General features: G+C 42.6%; 1 protein-coding gene across 3 annotated transcripts in view; it reads right to left on the reverse strand.

Annotated features, from left to right (window-relative positions):
* LOC309569405 (cytosolic phospholipase A2 delta-like) overlaps positions 1-19,032 on the reverse strand; it is a 102,540-nt gene that overhangs the window by 29,767 nt on the left and 53,741 nt on the right. For all 3 annotated transcript variants that reach the window (XM_082275224.1, XM_082275222.1, XM_082275223.1), the window contains 3 exons: positions 14,634-14,671; positions 4,766-4,901; positions 1,721-1,857 (listed from right to left, as the gene is read on the reverse strand). In XM_082275224.1, coding sequence (XP_082131350.1) covers positions 1,721-1,857; positions 4,766-4,901; positions 14,634-14,671 — 311 coding nt within the window. The remainder of the gene's footprint in view (positions 1-1,720; positions 1,858-4,765; positions 4,902-14,633; positions 14,672-19,032) is intronic.

Here is a 19,032-nt window from a genome sequence, read left to right on the forward strand (position 1 = left end):
ATCCAGAAGATTCCTGCAGTCTCCAACACCTCCATAGTGATCAATTCAATAAGGTGCTTCTACATCCACCACCCCTAAGCAATCAGGCCTCTCACCTTCCTATCTAACCCAAGAGTCACCAATGGGTCAAATAAAGCAGTTCCCTTCTGGGATATTGGATAGATGAATCGATAAGGACTTGCAGCTGACAGGCTATTCACAGGGACCACACTGGATCAATCATATTCACTCGTTTTCAACACCAGGCATGATGACAAGGGGGAAAGCAAAAGAAAATCTAGTGCTCTCTGCTATTAAAATGGCATTTATTAGGAAAAAAAATCAAACTTACAAAAATGGCACTTCAGCCGTGTAAGCTTTAACTGCATAATTTTAGTCACCTTTTGTATATATTTTTTCACATTCATTTACGAATATAACACCTTTTTGATGGACAATTTTTTGGGGGGTGATTTATTGATTTATTTCACTTCTTTGTATTTGTATCACTTATATGATTTTTTTGATGGACATTATTTTGGGATCTATTTCACTTAATCACGAAGGAGAGTGAATTATATTGATATATCTGGCGCAGCATTATTTCTTTAATATCTAGGAGCCCCCAATTTACAGGTATTCTACACACAGAAGACCCCAAGTCACAGGGATTCTACAAATAAGAGCCACCTAAGTCGCAGGGATTCTATAGACAGAAGCCCCCAAGTCACAGGGATTCTGCACGCAGGAGCCCCCAAGTCACAGGGGTTCTGCACGCAGGAGCCCCCAAGTCACAGGGGTTCTTCACACGGGAGCCACTCATGTCACGGGGATTCTACACACAGAACCCTCCAAAGTCACAGGGATTCTACCCATAGAAGCTACCCAAGTTACAGGGATTCTACACATAGAAGCTACCCAAGTTACAGGGATTCTACACATAGGAGCTACCCAAGTCACAGAGATTCTACACATAGGAGCTACCCAAGTCACAGGGATTCCACAGACAGGAGCCACCCAAGTCACAGGAATTCTACAGACAGAAGCCCCCAAGCCACAGAGGTTCTGCACACAGATGCCCCCAAGTCACAGGGATTCTACACACAGGGCGCTCCCAAGTCACAGGGATTCCACAGACAGGAGCCACCCAAGTCACAGGGGTTCTACAGACAGGAGGCACCCAAGCAGCAGGGATTCTACAGACAGGAGCCCCCAAGTCACAGAGGTTCTGCATGCAGGAGCCCCCAAGTCACAGGGGTTCTACACACAGGAGTCACTCATGTCACAGGGATTCTACACACAGGACCCTCCCAAGTCACAGACATTCTACACATAGGAACTACCCAAGTCATAGGGATTCTACAGAAAGAAGCCACCCAAATCACAGGGATTCTACACACAGAAGCCCCCAAGTTACAGGAATTCTATATGTAGGAGCACCCAAGTCACAGGGATTCTACACATAGGAGCCCCCAAGTCACTGGTAATCTGCATGCAGGAGCCATCCAAATTACAAGGATTCTACACATAGGAGCTCCCCAAGTCACAGGGATTCTACAGAAAGGAGCCAACCAAGTCACAGGGATTCTAAACATAGGAGTCCCCAAGTAACAGGAATTCTTAACATAGGAGCCCCTACGTCACAGTGATTCTGCATGCAGGAGTCACCCAAATTACAGGGATTCTACACAGAGGAGCCCCTAAGTTACAGTCAAAGGGACTCTACACACAGAAGCCTTACCATGTGGATCCAGATGTTCCAGTGATGTAGGACACACAGTCCAAGAGATTCAGTTTCTTTAGTGCCATCAGGGAGCCAAGAAGTGAAATCATTGCTCTCACACCTCCACCTGTTGATGCAATAGCAATCACAGGAACCTGTTTAAATGAACAGACACCATCAGGACTGGCATTCACTCAGAATAAAAAACACATAACCACCATGTTTAAAATATTAATATATGGCAAATCAAAGGGTGCATGCTTAAAACTTCAACCAAAACTTCAACCAAAAATATCAAGATAAAAATGAATAGCCGGTTAAAAGATAAAATAACAAAACCAGCTTTTGCTGCAATATTCACCTTCCATACAGAGATTTCGCCTGCAATACTTATGCCATTAGATGTCCTCGGTCTGATGGGCTGCATCATTCAACTGACTTTCTCTGAGCCCAGGTCACCCTGAAATCATCCCAGCCTGTTACTGGTCAGAGGAGACGCAGCATAATGCTCATCTTTCTGTCAATCTGTGTTTTATTCCTATCAGCATGATTCTTTTCAAAACATGAAATGATTGGCTCCTTGTGCTGCTTCATCCTCTCTCACTCCAGCCCTGCTGTACAAAGACTTGCACAGGACTGTAACCAAGTAACATTTAGATGCAGATCTAAAGGCTTTATTACTTTCTGAAACACTGACCCAGGATATCTGCATTTATTGCTGTATGTTTGTTCTGGGTCAGTGACTAAAAAAGTAGGCCCATTTCCCACTGATCAGTTTTTCATCCATTTTTGCCTTACCAAAAGCAGAAAAAAATGTATGACCATTAAATCCTATAGAGCTCTTCACACCAGTCAGTTACAAGTCAGTTGCATTTTTAAAAGTCTTGCATGCTGCATTTTTGATGCATGTTTAGTGCGGAAAAAAAAATGCATCTCCCTGTTTATTGGAATGGAAAACACATCAAAAACATGACAGAAACGTATCATAAATGCACCTGCGGTTGCATTTTTGGAGAGCACAACGCATGAGAAAAGCGGCAAAAAAACGCTGCGTTTTTGCAACAGAGCAGTGTGAAAGCAGCTTAAAGCTAAAGTTAACCCCGAATTCCAGACAAAACTAAATAGAAAGAAACGTGGACTTTGGAGGCACTAGGTACTTAAAAATATAACATTTTATTAAATAGTATGTATAAAAACATCAAAAAAGAAAACACAAAGAACAAAACAATGTACCATCCCATTCATAGAGGGAGACATATTAGTTCAGAGTAAACAATTCTGGCAGTTACATTACTAGTGAAATAATGAGCAGATACATAACATTTGAATAACAATTTTGAGTAATTGATACTTTACATCGAAGCGATCCGACCAAAGGTGAAAGGGAGGTGTACTGTCTTCCCAGAGAGATTGGACGATGTGTTAACACATAGGCATTAAGTTCAGTTGAGCCATAGTGCTCGACAAGTTTCGCGTTAAGCTTCCTCTGGAGCTAATGGATCAATGCTCTGTAAATGGTCAGCAAGTAATGATGTTGAAGGTAGCAAAGTTAGTAAGCAACAGGGAGAGTGGATGAAGGGTCTAAGTCGTCAAGAGTCAATGAGAGAACATACACGCTACCAAACATTATTGGCCAGCAGCTAGAGCATATAGCACATCAGCTGGTATGTCGCAAAGGTAACCTATGGTAGAGCAGAGGTATCTGCATAGTATATAGTAGTAATGTTCAATGCTCTTTCATGGAGGGGTCAATAAACATGCCCCTAAAGGACTCCTGACCCGTATGTACCACTCTCTCCGGATGGGAAGTAAACCGCCATGTCGTTGCCTACTGGACACTTTTACCCCCTTCCTGCCCAGGCCAATTTTTACCTTTCAGCGCTGTCACACTTTGAATGGCAATTGCGCAGTCATGCAACACTGTACCCATATGACATGTTTTATCATTTTTTTCAAACAAATAGAGCTTTCTTTTGGTAGTATTTCATCGCCACTGGATTTTTTATTTTTTTGCTAAATGAAAGCATTTAGAAAAGAAAAAAAATGTTTTCATAGTTTGTTATAAAATTTTGCAAAAAAGTAATTTTTCTCTCTCACTGATTTGCACTGATGAGGCTGCACTGATGGGCACTGATAGGTGGCACTAATGGGCACTGATGAGGCTGCACTGATAGGCGGCACAGAATGGCACTGAGAAGTGGCACTGATAGGCAGCACTAAGGGGCACTGATAGGTGGCACTGATAAATGGCCCTGATAGGCACTGCGAGGTGGCACTGATAGGCAGCACTGATGGGCACTGATAGGCACCACTGAACAGTGACAATGATGAGGAGGCACTGATGGACACTGATAAGCCAGCACTGATAGGTGGCACTTATGGGCACTGATGAGGTGGCACTGATAAGGCTGCACTGATAGGCAGCACTGAAGAGCACCGAGAAGTGGCACTGATAGACTGCACTGATAGGCAGCACTGATGGGTACTGAGAGGTGGCACGGATAGGCAGCACTGATGAGCACTGATAGGCACCATTGATAGGGGACATTGATGAGGAGGCACTGTTGGGCACTGATTGGCAGCACTGTTGGGCACTGATTGGCAGTACTGTTGGGCCTTGGTGGCACTGCACTGATAATCAGGGCACTGATAAATAGTTCCCTGATTATCAGTGCAGATGTTTCTTTAACATAAGCCGGTTATTGTCTTTATTCTTCTCTCCTCACGCTGTCAGCGTGAGGAAAGAAAAGCCGATAGCCGGCTTGTGTTAACATCCTGTGATCAGCTGTCATTGGACACAGCTGATCATGTGGTAAAGTGCCGCTGTGATTGGTCCTTTACCCCGATCTGTGATCAGCTGAGTCTCAAGGAATGGACGCCATGGACTCCCTCCAGGCAAACTAGTCTATCCTGTAGCCATCTTTTGGCTTTAGCAAGGGCAGGAAGTAGTTAAATAAATAACTTTGAAGAGCTCAGGACCTTCTCTTCCTCTCTTCTTTCTCTTTCTTCTGTTCTCTATCTCTATGTTAAGAGCAGATTATTTTTTGATGGGTATCTGCCTACCTCATGCTCTTGCAGGTCTCGGTCAAGATTTAAAGCTTTCTTTAATGCGTCAGCAACAAGCTTTTTCCTCTTTGAGCGAAAAACAATTTCCTCATCACAGATCCCAAACCCCAGACGGATGTTCATCTTATCTGTGCTAGAAAGGGAAAAAGTACACATGTATCAAACAGCAGAACCACAGCAACTCCAGTTGAGACGAAAACGTGAAAGCACAGAATATCAGGAATCCTTGCGGAATGGAGCAGGGACAGACCATGCTATGACGTTATGCTATATCTAGATGTAATTTCAATACATATACAATTCAATACATGAGCATCTAAACATAAAACCCAAAAATGCTTTTGGCAGCTTACCATTCTATACAGTGCCTTGAAAAAGTATTCCCATCCCTTGAAATTTTCCACATTTTGTCATGTTACAACCAAAAACGTAAATGTATTTTATTGAGATTTTATGTGATAGACCGACACAAAGTGGCACATAATTGTGAAGTGGAAGGAAAATCATAAATGGTTTTCACGTTTTTTTTTTTAACATATAAATATCTAAAAAGTGGATTTGTATTCAACCCTCCGAGTCAATACTTTGTAGAACCACCTTTCACTGCAATTACAGCTGCAAGTCTTTTTGGGGATGTCTCTACCAGATTTGCACATCTACAGAGTGAAATTTTTGCCCATTCTTCTTTGAAAAATAGCACAAGCTCTGTCAGATTGGATGGAGAGTGTCTGTGAACAGCAATTTTCAAATCTTGCCACAGATTCTCAATTGGATTCAGGTCTAACACATGAATATGCTTTGATTGAAACCATTCCATTGTAGCTCTGGCTGTATGTTTAGGGTCGTTGTCCAATTAGAAGGTGAACCTCTGCCCCAGTTTGCAGACTCTTAACAGGTTTTCTTCTAAGATTGCCCTGTATTTGGCTCCATTCATCTTCCCATCAAGGTGTACGTTTTGTAAACTGAGAAGTTTTCTCTCAGTTCACTTCTCGGCAGTTCTCAGAGAAAAAATATCTCCTCTGGCACCCAGTTTAGAAGGCGGAGAACTTCACTTCTCACAGGGTGATCAGAGGAGAAGTGTTTTCTCTGAGAACTGCCGAGATCTGTGTATAACTGGGTGGACTGCTTGTAATCTCACGAGATATTGTGAGATTACAGCGCCGCTAAGTTTAAAAAGTGAAACTAAAGTTTAAAAGAACTCGTAATGACATGTTCTGACACATGAAAACATATCTATACACACACACATGCACAGCATATATACATATATACATACAGTATATATATATATATATATATATATATATATATATATATATATATATATATACACACACACACACACATATGTATATATATATATATATATATATATACCAGTACATACAGTATATATATATATAAATATATACATACACCAGTACATACAGTATATATATATACATATATACACCAGTACATACAGTATATATATATACAAACTATATATGTGTGTATATATATATATATATATATATATATACACATACATACATACACCCACAAACACACATACATACATACATACAATATATACATATATATATTTTTTTTTCATATTCATGTTGAACCCACTGGTGCTGATATATAGGAAGAAAGAAGTCTTCTTCCTCTAATCACACAGCTTCTCCCCCTGATTCTCCACCTCTGAGCTGGAGAATCTGGAATGGAGATATTTCAGAGAAACGGCTGCGAGATCTTCAGATCTCACTTTTCTAAACTGGCCGTTTGTGACAGAACGGTCATGTACGGTGATGAGAAGAACATGTTCTCTGCTCCTCATCTCAGCTACCTAAACCGTTACATACCGGAGATCAGTCGTGATCCTGAGGATCACGGCTTTTCTCTGTTTATTAAAAGTACACCCAACTCTGACCAGCTTCTCTGTCCCTGTTGAAGAAAAGCATTCCCACATGATGCTGTCACTACCAGGTTTCACGGTGGGGATGGTGTGTTCAGGGTGATGTGCACTGTTAGTTTTCTGCCACACAGGGCCGGCCCTACCATGGGTCCTGCTGGGTCCACTGGACCCAGGCAGCACTTGGAAAGGGGCAGCAAATGGACTCCCAAAAATTTTTTCAAGGAGTTTTGTGTGTCATCAGTTTGCGGCGCATCACAGGTGGCATTTCCCCATCTCATACTGCCGCATATAGTGAAAACTGATGTGTATGAGGAGGTGGAGCGTCTCCTCCAGGGCGTGTCCCTCATGTGATCGTGGTGTGCACAATGACGTCAGACATCAGCGCACTCCATCTCACGCAGGGCAGGCTGGATCTTTTAGGGAGTGGTGGCAGACACAGGAGTGATAGGAGGACTAAGGACAGACAGTGGGTGTTTGATGGACTGGTCTTGTAGAAGAAGATAACAGTATATAATATTTTCTATATTTTAAATTTATATAAAATAATGGATGTGGGGGCATTATGTTATTCTTGGACTCGGACAGCAGAATGTCTTGGGTCAGCTGCCACACACAATGTTTTGCTTTTAGGTCCCATCTGAACAGAACACCTTCTTCCACATGTTTGCTGTGTCCCCCACATGGCTTCTCGCAAACTACAAACGGGACTTCTTATGGCTTTCTTTCAACAATGGCTTTCTTCTTGCCACTCTTCACGAAAGGCCAGATTTGTTGACCGAATGACTAATAGTTGTCCTGTGGACTGATTCTCCCACCTGAGCTGTGGATCCCCGCAGCTTTTTTCAGAGTTACCATGGGCCTCTTGGCTCCTTCTTTGATTAATGCTCTCCTTGCCTGGCCTGTCAGTTTAGGAAGATGGCCATGTTGTGGTAGGTTTGCAGTTGTGCCATACTCTTTCCATTTTCGGATGATGGATTGACCAGTGCTCCGTGAGATGTTCAAAGCTTGAGATATTTTTTTTATACTAATCCTGCTTTAAACTTCTCCATAACTTTATCCCTGACCTGTCTGGTGTGTTCCTTGGCCTTCATGTTGCTATTTGTTCACTAAGGTTCTCCAACAAACCTCTAAGGGCTTCACAGAACAGCTGCATTTATACTGGGATTAAATTACACACAGGTGGACTATTTACTAATTAGGTGACTTCTGAAAGCATTTGATTCCACTAGATTTTAGTTAGGGGTATCAGAGTAAAGGGGGCTGCATACAAATGCACGCCAAACTTTTCAGATAACATTTTGAAAACCATTTATCATTTTACTTCCACTTTACAATTATGTGCCACTTTGTGTCCGTCTATCACATAAAATCCCAATAAAATAATATTAAAAAAGTCACGCTAAAGATGATTTAAACAATATTCAAATTGTATCAAACTTTGGATAAATTGTCCATATAGTCCATACAAGGTGATTTGTAAAGTGTTCTAAAAAATGATCAAAACAATATCAACTTTTGAACACGTTGTCCATATAGTCCATAGAATCAACTGTTAAATGTGACTTGTGAATAGCCTTATGAATGAGAGGCTTACCAGAAACCAAATAAACACGTGCGAAATGAGAACACCAATCCTGACGTTTTCACCAAGGACAATCCACAGGGGATCTCGTGGTCCAGACCAATCCCTCTCGATGATGGGGTTATATGCGGGATAAAAGTGAAAACGCCATAGCGTAAAACCAAACACCAAATTGGAGTAAAAGATAGCACTATCTCAACATGTGAATCACTGCAGTGCCAAAAATTGTTTGAAAAAAAAAGGTGAAAGAATAAAAAACCTCCACCAACAAATCCAATAAATACTCCTTACCAAAAGTGAAAATCAAATAAACGTGAATATGTTGTGATGTGAACAAACCCTCCACCAACAGGACTGCAGCTTACCGCGGATAGTTATATCCAAAATGCCCATAGGGAATGCCAAGATCACACACATGCTGTAATTATAACACCATATGCCCTAAACGACCTTACTAGATGACAATAGGTGACAAGCGGATGGTAATAACTGGCATAAGTCGGGATGCGGGACCCTTAAGGCCGCGGTGGCTCAGGATACGGTGTATGTTCTGGAGGGCCAGTCAGGAAAACGTGTCTGTACATAGCCAAGAGTAGACTACTACTAACAGGCTAACTATCCGGTAACCTGCAGTCCTGTTGGTGGAGGGTTTGTTCACATCACAACATATTCACGTTTATTTGATTTTCACTTTTGGTAAGGAGTATTTATTGGATTTGTTGGTGGAGGTTTTGTATTCTTTCACCTTTCTTTTTCAAACAATTTTTGGCACTGCGGTGATTCACATCTTGAGATAGTGCTATCTTTTACTCCAATTTGGGGTTTGGTTTTACGCTATGGCGTTTTCACTTTTATCCCGCATATAACCCCATCATCGAGAGGGATTGGTCTGGACCACGAGATCCCCTGTGGATTGTCCTTGGTGAAAACGTCAGGATTGGTGTTCTCATTTCGCACGTGTTTATTTGGTTTCTGGTAAGCCTCTCATTCATAAGGCTATTCACAAGTCACATTTAACAGTTGATTCTATGGACTATATGGACAACGTGTTCAAAAGTTGATATTGTTTTGATCATTTTTTAGAACACTTTACAAATCACCTTGTATGGACTATATGGACAATTTATCCAAAGTTTGATGCAATTTGAATATTGTTTAAATCATCTTTAGCGTGACTTTTTTAATATTATTTACTTTTGGGGTGTTAGTCACACTTGAAGTCGCTACTCACATATTTTTGGTGGAATAGCGCAGTTGTTTCTTCTTATTTTAATCCCAATAAAATACATTTACAATTTAGGTTTTTGGTTGAAACATGACAAAATGTAGAAAATGTCAAGGGGTATGAATACTTTTTCAAGGCACTGTAGATGTGGTGGCTACGTTCATTTCCTTTTACTAGACTTATTTTTTCCTCTATTGTCACCTATGATCCTGCCAGTATCACACTTATCGTCCTAGGAGGTACACTGTTGTCACCCTAAGCTGCTCTCCTGATTTGAACTACAAACAGCTCCTCCTCTCTTCATCTCAATTAGATGGGAAGTTGGTGTACTGCAATTCACAGAAGCAGACACCTTTGTTTGAGATATCAGTTTAGTGCACAGTCATTTATAAAGAAACTGAAATTCAGGCAAGATCAACTGGTTTTTTTTTTTTTTTGTCCTTGCAGAAAAATTTTCTTAGCCTGAAAAAAAAAAAAAAAACTAATGCAGCCACCACATCTGAGGACTGACAAACTGCAATATATTACATTTGCACTTTTTGGTTTTAATATCAGTAAAAAGGAACAAGCTGATAGAAATATGTATACTGTCATTGCTGACTTGTCTTTTGAAAACACTTAATGAATGGCTGTCATGCTGATCCAATGGCATTGATACTTTTATACTGAAGCTATTGCCCCACAGCAAGCATGCATATCAAGAGTCCTTGAAGTAAAAATAAGGGGCTACAACCCAATAAAGTGTGGAGATCCTGTTGGGTGCAGGATGAGCAGTCGCACGGCTGCAAACACAATAATAGCAGAAGACGATCCCCAACTCCATACATGCTCTTAAAAATGTTCATATTTATTAATACTCCATAAGAGACACACTGTTCGTGCAGTAAATGTTAACGCGGTTCAGCCCTGTTGGCCTTGTTCACAACAAATTTGCTGTGAATAAGGCTGACAAGGCTGAAAAGCGTTAACATCTGCTGTATGAACACTTGTGATGTCACAGTTTCTAAACAGCTGTCCAGGTCATCCAAAAACAAGTCTAGAGGATGTCCAAGTGAATAATCCAATTACCGTTGTGATTTGCTGCGAGGTTGGAAACACTTAAAGTGGATGTAAACTCTCACATATACCCAGTGAAGTGAACGACCTCAGATGATACACAGAGATGAAACAAATCTCCCTACATACATTTTATTTGTATATCTGCTGTCTTCAGCTTTCCACACTGTTTAGAAAGTGAACATTGTGTTGAAATTTTTTGTTCCCGTCCAAGAACTGGGTCTGGAGTCTTGGCATACATTGTGTGACAGCTGATTGGAGCAAAGGCACCCCCCCCCCCCCCACCACCACCACATAGGCAGCGGCAGGGCCGGGACAGGGGTGGGCAGGAGGGAAGGCTGCCCTGGGTGGAATGGTTTATTGCAGGGATGGGGGGGGGGGGCGCCTCGACCCTATCCCTAAGGGAAGAGGGGGCGCAGTTTGGCATCCTTGTCCTGGGTACTGGATGACCTTGTCCTGGCACTGGGCAGAGGAACAAAGAAACTTGCAAAGCTGTGTTGTAAATAGACAAACTCTCTGGGGTAATCTATGCACCCACCTCGACCCAAATGTCCAGCTGCTTTTATCTCCTGTGTCTGAGAACTTGTCAGAAGTTATCAGGCTGATAACAGAGGAACAGAGCAGCAGAAAGACATGGGACTTAGGGCTTTGGAGAGAGATAAGTAAATACTACAGATATGTGTGCCCAGGTCAGATTTCATGAATGGGGTTTACATCCAGACACAGGACTTAAGGCTTTGGAGAGAGATAAGTAAATACTACAGATATATGTGCCCAGGTCAGATTTCATGAATGGGGTTTACATCCAGACACAGGACTTAAGGCTTTGGAGAGAGATAAGTAAATACTACAGATATATGTGCCCAGGTCAGATTTCATGAATCGGGTTTACATCCACTTTAAAATTAAAACTTTTTCATGTTAAATGATAGTTTGGTGTACAGTGCTTTACACAACATACATTTTAAACCTTAATTGTATACAGTATGTCCTTGCCCTTTGGGTGTTTACCTATCATGTAATAAAAAATGTGGTAATCCTGTTGAGATAAATTGATGACAACCAGCTAAACAACATCAGCATTTCAAAACTGTGTACACCCTTTGGGAAAGTGCTGTGCTAATCCTTCAAGGCTCGGTTCACATTCACACAAACTGCTGTGCAAATCACATGCGATGTCTGTGTGATGCGAATTCAGCCATACAGATTGTATGGCTGAATTTGCATTGCATTCGAACCAAACTCATGCAGGACCCTTTTTTGGTCTACACCAGAATCGGATCACATAGGTGTTCTGATTCCTGTCAGAATTGACAGTTTGCACTGCGATATGCGAACCGATCTGGCAGTGTCATTAACTTAGTATTGACACTCCCAGCGGTTTGCATATGGAAGTGTGAACTGCTTGTGGGTCGGGTGCGATGTGGGAACCCGCAGTGGATTCGCAGGGATTCCCGCATCGCACCAATGTGAACTGACCCTGAAAGAACAAAGACATTTTTGCAGGAGAAAATAAAGGCCCCAACACAGAACAGAACCCGTCACACAACACTTTATTGTGTTATTACGGTGTATAACCCATGAATTTGTATTGGGAGAACAGCTTAGGTGACAATTAAGCGCAATTGGAATTTTTGGTCTGGTATTCTTCTCATACACTCAACACGTGTGAAGAAAAAGCAGCCTTCACAGTTTTGGAAACATTTTTATGGTCAGTTTCCTGCTAAGTTCACTACACACAATGTAGTGCTAGAGCAGAAGAACAGTGAACAGTGCAGGGACTGAGTGGCAACTTTTGGCCCAGGGGGCAAGTACAAACCAGAGGCCCTGGTGCAGAGACTTGGCCCCCTCCCACTCTCCCTCTTTCCGGCCTCCTCCTGACTCCCATTCCAGGCTAAAGCTCCGCTCCAGGTACTCTCTACTCACCGAGCCGAATCCAGGTTCCCGACCTGGCCAGCAGGGGGCAGTTGGGGGGAGCTGGGACAGCTCAGACAAAACTTGGCCAGGGGAGGAGAGTCTCCAGTGGGGCATGGAACTGACCTCTGCTCAGACAGAGTTTACACCATCCATGCTGGGGGGGGGGGATCAAGCCTGCGCCCTGTCCTTGTCTTCATTCCACACTGGGAACTTTTACTTCTCTTTACCAGGAATCCTTTAGGCATGTCTGTGGCAGAAGCAGTGCAGCCTTTTTATGGGCATCACAGCAGCGCAGGGGGCAATTGCCCCCCTGCCCCCTGGCCCAGTCCTCCCCTGGAACAGTGTCCCTGTTCTCCAGTAATAACCAAGAGTACAGTTTACTTCCTGAGAATATCATTTAAATTCTGTCTCTCATCTGGGCTTTTAAAAGAGAAATATGGCCAAATATTTTGGCCATAATTCTCCTGGGTGCTCTCATGTGACCCAGAATCAGCTGACAGTGGGCTAAAGTCTGCTGTTGGCTGACGTTATAGATCCACTCCAGGCTCTAGGACAGGGGTGTCAAACTCCTGTTCATCAGGGTTAGGGTTGCCCTTATATTTGTAGGATTATATAAATGTATCTACTCTTTACCTAATTAAACCATTGCCTTTGCATTAAATTTGTAACTTAAAGTAACTTAATTTAAAAATAGCAAACATGTTATACTTACCTGCTCTGTGCAGTGTTTTTGCACAGAGCAGCCCAGGTCCTCCTCTTCTTGGGTCCCCCGCCTTTGCTCCCGGCCCCTCCTTTCTGCCAAATGCCCCCCACAGTAAGCAGCTTGCTATGGGGCACCCGAGCCGAGCCACTGCTTTGTGTGTCTATTCGGACATGGAGCCACAGTTCGGCCCCGCCCCCTCTCTCTCCTCATTGGCTTTCTGACTTGGATTGATAGCAGCTGGATCCAATGGCACCCCACTTCTGCCTCAGCTAATGAGCAGCCGAGAGTCTCGTACAACATTGCTGGATCTAGATGGGGCTCAGGTAAGTATTAGGGGGGCTGGGGGGGGGCTGCTGCACACTGAAGGTTTTTTATCTTATTACATCGAATGGATTAAGATAAAAAAACTTTAGAACCACTTTAAGTCAGAGGCTGCTCAGAGAGAAGGAGGTTCTGCCATGGTGTTCTGTCTATGCAGTCTAGGGCTGCATAGAGTGGGACAGAATCAGTAGGAGTGGTTCTCTGTTCTTCTCTCTGCTGTCTACTGCAGAGGGGAAGGTATGGGGGAAGAGGAGCCTCTCCACAACTGCATGGAGAAGCACAGAATCTTTGTTCTGTCCTTCTCTCTGATGCCGACTGCTAAGACAGGGTGAGAGTAGAGACAAGGGGGGTGCCACAGCTGCAGGAGAGGTGCGAGGGCCACATGAAATGGCCTGGCTGGCTGGATTTTGCCTGCAGGCCTTGTGTTTGACACATATGCTCTTGAAGAATCCCAACTATACTCTCGGGATCCAACCAACTGCCTGATGGACCGCTGCTGGTTCTGGCTCTCAGCATGATGGACAGCTAGCTATGGCTCTCAGCGTGTGACTATGACCAGAAGCCAGCAACACCCGCCCCCCTCTTCAGCCCAATGCTCCAGTGAGTGCTGGAGGGGCAGAAAGGAGAGAAGTGACTGACGGTTACTGCTCTCTGCTCCAAGCGAACCGAGAACTGAGCATTCAGCAATCATGTGATTGCTCAGTTCTCGGGCTTAAAGCCGACATGGGATACTTGAAGCATAAGACTGATCCTGCAGCATAGAGGTGAGTATGTGTGCTTGTTTTTTTATGGATTTTATACATCTCCTTTAAAATCTATTACAGGGAACTCGTTCTGAGGGTGCCATTACTGAACTATTTTGATGAAAACACCACCTACATGGCTATCATGCTATAGTGAGTTTAAGTCCCTGATGAAGAATAAATATGAATGTCAGGGTTTCTGGCCTCCATCTGACTTCCCTAGTTTGTAGGTTGAGTTGGGGGTGAGGGTCTAAGTAATGAAGCAATTGGATGAGCACAGAAACCAGTTGGATCAGAGAAAGAGCAGCAATGACAGTCTCTGTATTTCATACAATTCATGCTTCCTTTTAGGGCAAACAGTTAAAATAGTAGAAATAATTCACCAGAATGAGTACAATGTTTTAACTGGATACTTTACCAATCTTTAGCTTTGAGTTTCACTTCCAATGGTTTGGCCTAAAGGATGAAATAGAAATAAAAGGATGAGAAGACTTGCCCAATGTATTCCAGTTTTGTAGCGAACAACACATTTTTACAGTACCCCCCCTTTCCTCCCCATTTTATAGTACGATTTACATACAACTTTCATCAAGGGGGTTGCCAGGCAATTTAGTTCTTCAATCAAACAAATATGACAAGCTGAAGGTAATATTTTTCTCTGAACTGCAACAGGTAGCGGTTAGCTGCAAACACTCAGCCACGTGTTCCCTACTGCTTTTCATTTCCCAGTGCTCACAGTAATCAGTGAAAAGCATAAAATGGTATACGAACACCGCTTTACAGGGTCACAGATGAGCCTCGGAGGAAGACCAGACCTACAATGCAACCCTCTACTACTGCTTTATCCTCCTCTTCTGTGCTGCTAATCATCCCTATACATTGAAGGGAAAAAGTATTTGATCCCCTGCTGATTTTGTATGTTTGCCCACTGACAAAGAAATGATCCGTCTATAATCTTAATGGTAGGTTTATTTTAACAGTGAAAAACAGAATAACAAAATTCAGAAAAACACATTTCAAAAATGTATAAATTGATTTGCATTTTAATGAGTGAAATAAGTACTTGATCCTCTTTCAATCAGCAAGATTTCTGGCTCCCAGGTGTCTTCTATACAGGTAACGAGCTGAGATTAGGAGCACTCTCTTAAAAGGAGTGCTACTGGTCTTAGCTGGTTACCTGTATAAAAGACACCTGTCCACAGAAAGAAGCAATCAATCAATCAGATTCCAATCTCTTCACCATGGCCAACACCAAAGAGCTGTCCAAGGATGTCAGGGACAAAATTGTAGGCCTACACAAGGCTGGAATGGGCTACAAGACTATCGCCAAGCAGCTTGGTGAGAGGTGACAACAGTTGGTGCTATTATTAGCAAATGGAAGAAACGCAAAAAAACTGTCACTCTCCCTCGTTCTGGGGCTCCATGCAAGATCTCACCTCGTGGAGTTTTAATGATCATGAGAACGGTGAGGAATCAGCCCAGAACTACACAGGAGAATCTTGTCAATGATCTCAAGGCAGCTGGGACCTTAGTCACCAAGAAAACAATTGGTAACACACTACACTGTGAAGGACTGAAGCGCTTGCAAGGTCCCCCCGCTCAAGAAAGCTCATGAAAGCACATTTACAGGCCCGTCTGAAGTTTGCTAATGAACATCTGAATGATTCAGAGGAGAACTGAATAAAAGTGTTTTGGGCAGATGATACCAAAATTGAGCTCTTTGGCATCAACTCAACTCGCCGTGTTTGGAGGAGGAAGAATGCTGCCTATGACCCCAAGAACACCATCCCCACCATCAAACATTGAGGTGGAAACATTATGCTTTGGGGTTTTTTTTCTGCTAATGGGACAGGACAACTTCACTGCATCAAAGGGACGATGGAAAGGGCCATGTACCATCAAATATTAGGTGAGAACCTCCTTCCTTCAGCCAGGGCATTGTAAAAGGGTAGTGGATGGGTATTCCAGCATGAAAATGACCCAAAACACATGGCCAAGGCAACAAAGGAGAGGCTTAAGAAGAAGCACATTAAGGTCCAGGAGTGGCCTAGCCAGTCTCCAGACCTTAATCTCATACAAAATATGTGGAGGAAGCTGAAGGTTCGAGTTACCAAACATCAGCCTTTAATGCCTTACTGATTTGGAGAGGATCTGCAAAGAGGAGTGGGACAAAATCCATCCTGAAATGTGTGAAAATCTGGTGGCCAACTACAAGAAATGTCTGACCTCTGTGATTACCAACAAGAGTTTTGCCACCAGTCATGTTTTGCAAAGGGGTCAAATACTTATTTTACTCATTAAAATGCAAATCAATTTATAACTTTTTTGAAAAGCGTTTTTCTGGATTTTTTTTTCTTGTTATTCTGTCTCTCACTGTTAAAATAAATCTACGATTAAAATTATAGATTGATCATTTATTTGTCAGTGGGCAAATTTACAAAATCAGCAGGTAAAGGGCTTGTAAAAAATAATCCAAGCCTTTCCAGTTCACTCACTTCTGTATCAGACTTGTGTATTATCATTAGTGTATGCAGTAGTTGACAACAACTTACTGTATTTTTAACAGATAGATCAGTAAACTATAGGAGGGGTGGCTGGGGAGGGGGTGCCACAAGGAAATTGGGGGGGTAGGGGATTTGTGCTGAGAGGGGGAATTTGTGGGGCAGCATGGGGTAGGTATTGTTCTAGGAGGGGAAATTTGGGGGGTACTAAGAGTCATGATTTAGGGAGATTTGTGTTGGGAGGGGGGATGAGGGGAAGGCGATTTTTGCGAGGAGGAGGGATAAGGGGGGAACTTGTGCTGGTAAGGGAAAATCTGAAGTGGGGGGGGGATGTGTACTAGGAGGGAAAATGCAAAAGATTAAAATCGTGCTAGGAGGGGGGCATTTTTTTTAGGAGGGGAGCATTTGAGCTGGGGTGATTTGGGGGATGGGGGAGCAAAGATTTGTGCTGAAAGAGGCGATTTCAGCAGGGGGGGCATATTTGTACTTGGAGGGGGGGGGGGGTTTATGCTTAGGGGGTAAGTATGCAGATTAGTGCTCAGTGTTTTTGTGGTGGGATTTTTCCTGACACCTAATGCTCAGACACCTAATGCTCAGAGCTCTAGATGACCTTGTCCTGACACTGAGGAGGTCTAAGGATCTAGGGCATCCAGCTCATCATCCTCCATCAACATTCTGAGCCCCAATAATAAAGCACTAGTAAAAAAATACATAAATATAAGAGGACAGGAGATGTATACTCTGCTTGCATTTGGGCTCTGAAGCAAGCAGAATGCCTTTTATTCCAGTGAGTGAATTAAAAAAGCTTTTATTGAGGGGAGCCCAGCCATGTGACGTGTCAAATTCATGTGACAGGCTCTATTCCAATTCTTTCTGCAGGTTTTAGTGGAGGGAATTCTTTACATTCCACAATGCTACCTTTTTCAATGTCGTGTAAACACTGCCATGTCAAGTGCAGAGCAGATAGCAGTAGCCACTCTCCATTATGAATGGGCCCCTTTGACTCCCTATCTCTTATAAGTAACCTAAATGAATCTAGTGTGAAAGCTCTCATTAGGATTTATGTTCTTCTGGGAATACTAGTTTTCTCACTCTCAAGCTGATGCTCTGGATTCAGTACGTCTATAGTCCCAAACCCAGAACAAGCATGTACAGTCATGGCCAAAATTATTTGCACCCCTGCATTTCTGTCAGATAATGCACCACTTCGCTCAGAAAATTGCTGCAGTTACAAATGTTTAGGCATTCTCGTGTTTATTTCTTTTGTTTGTATTGCTATGCCATAAAAAAGTGTAACAAAAAGCCAAATCTGACACGCTGTACGCAAAGCTCAATTAATTATTTGGTAGTACACCCCTTGGAAAAAAAAACTGAAATCATTAGCTTCTTGTAACCATTAATTCATTTCTTACACCTCTCTACTGGAATTTTGGACCACTCTTCTTTTACCAACTGCTCCACTTCTCTCAGATTGGAAGAGTTCCTTTTCCCAACTGCTGTTTTGAGATCTCTTCACAGGTGCTCTATGGGATTTAGATCTGAACTCATTGCTGGCCAGTTTAGTACTCTCCAGCACTTTGTTTTAAAGCATTTCTGTGTGCTTTTTTGACATGGGCTTTGGGTCATCGTCCTGCTGTAGGACCCATGATCTCTGACAGAGACCCAACATTCTGACAATGGACTCTACATTCTACAATTTTTTGGTAATCTTCAGATTTCATAATGCCATGCAGACGGTCAAGACATCCAGTGCCTAAAGGAGCAAAGCAACCCCAAAACATCAGTGAACCTCCACCATGTTTGACTAGAAGGACTGTATTCTTTTCTTTAAAGGCCTTATTTATTTTTCTGAAACAGTACAAAGATGGGCTTTACCAAAAAGCTGCAATTTTGTTTGATCTTTCCACAGCATATTCTCCCAAAAGGATTTTGGCTTCCTCAGGTACGTTTTGGCAAACTCCAATCTGGCTTTTTTATGTTTATCTTAACGTCCCTTTTCATTTAGATGGCAACCATTCAAACAATCCTTCATTGCAATCTTTGATCATTTTTTTTTTCTTTCATCCACATCTAGGGAGATTAGCTGCAATGCAATGGGCTGTAAACTTCTTGACAATGTTGTGCACAGTGAACACAGGAACATTAAGATTGTCCATGCTTTTCCACAATTTTAGTTCTCAAATCCTCAGACAATTCTTTGCTGCTCTTCCTCTTCTCCATGCTCCATGTTGCACACAAAGCACACAACAGAAAGGTTGAGTAAGGGCTCTTTCACACGGGCGATCCGATCAGATCCACCTGTCAGTTTTTTAGGCG

The sequence above is a fragment of the Pelophylax lessonae genome (assembly GCF_965119305.1).
Source record: "Pelophylax lessonae genome assembly, chromosome: 13".
NCBI lineage: Eukaryota > Metazoa > Chordata > Amphibia > Anura > Ranidae > Pelophylax > Pelophylax lessonae.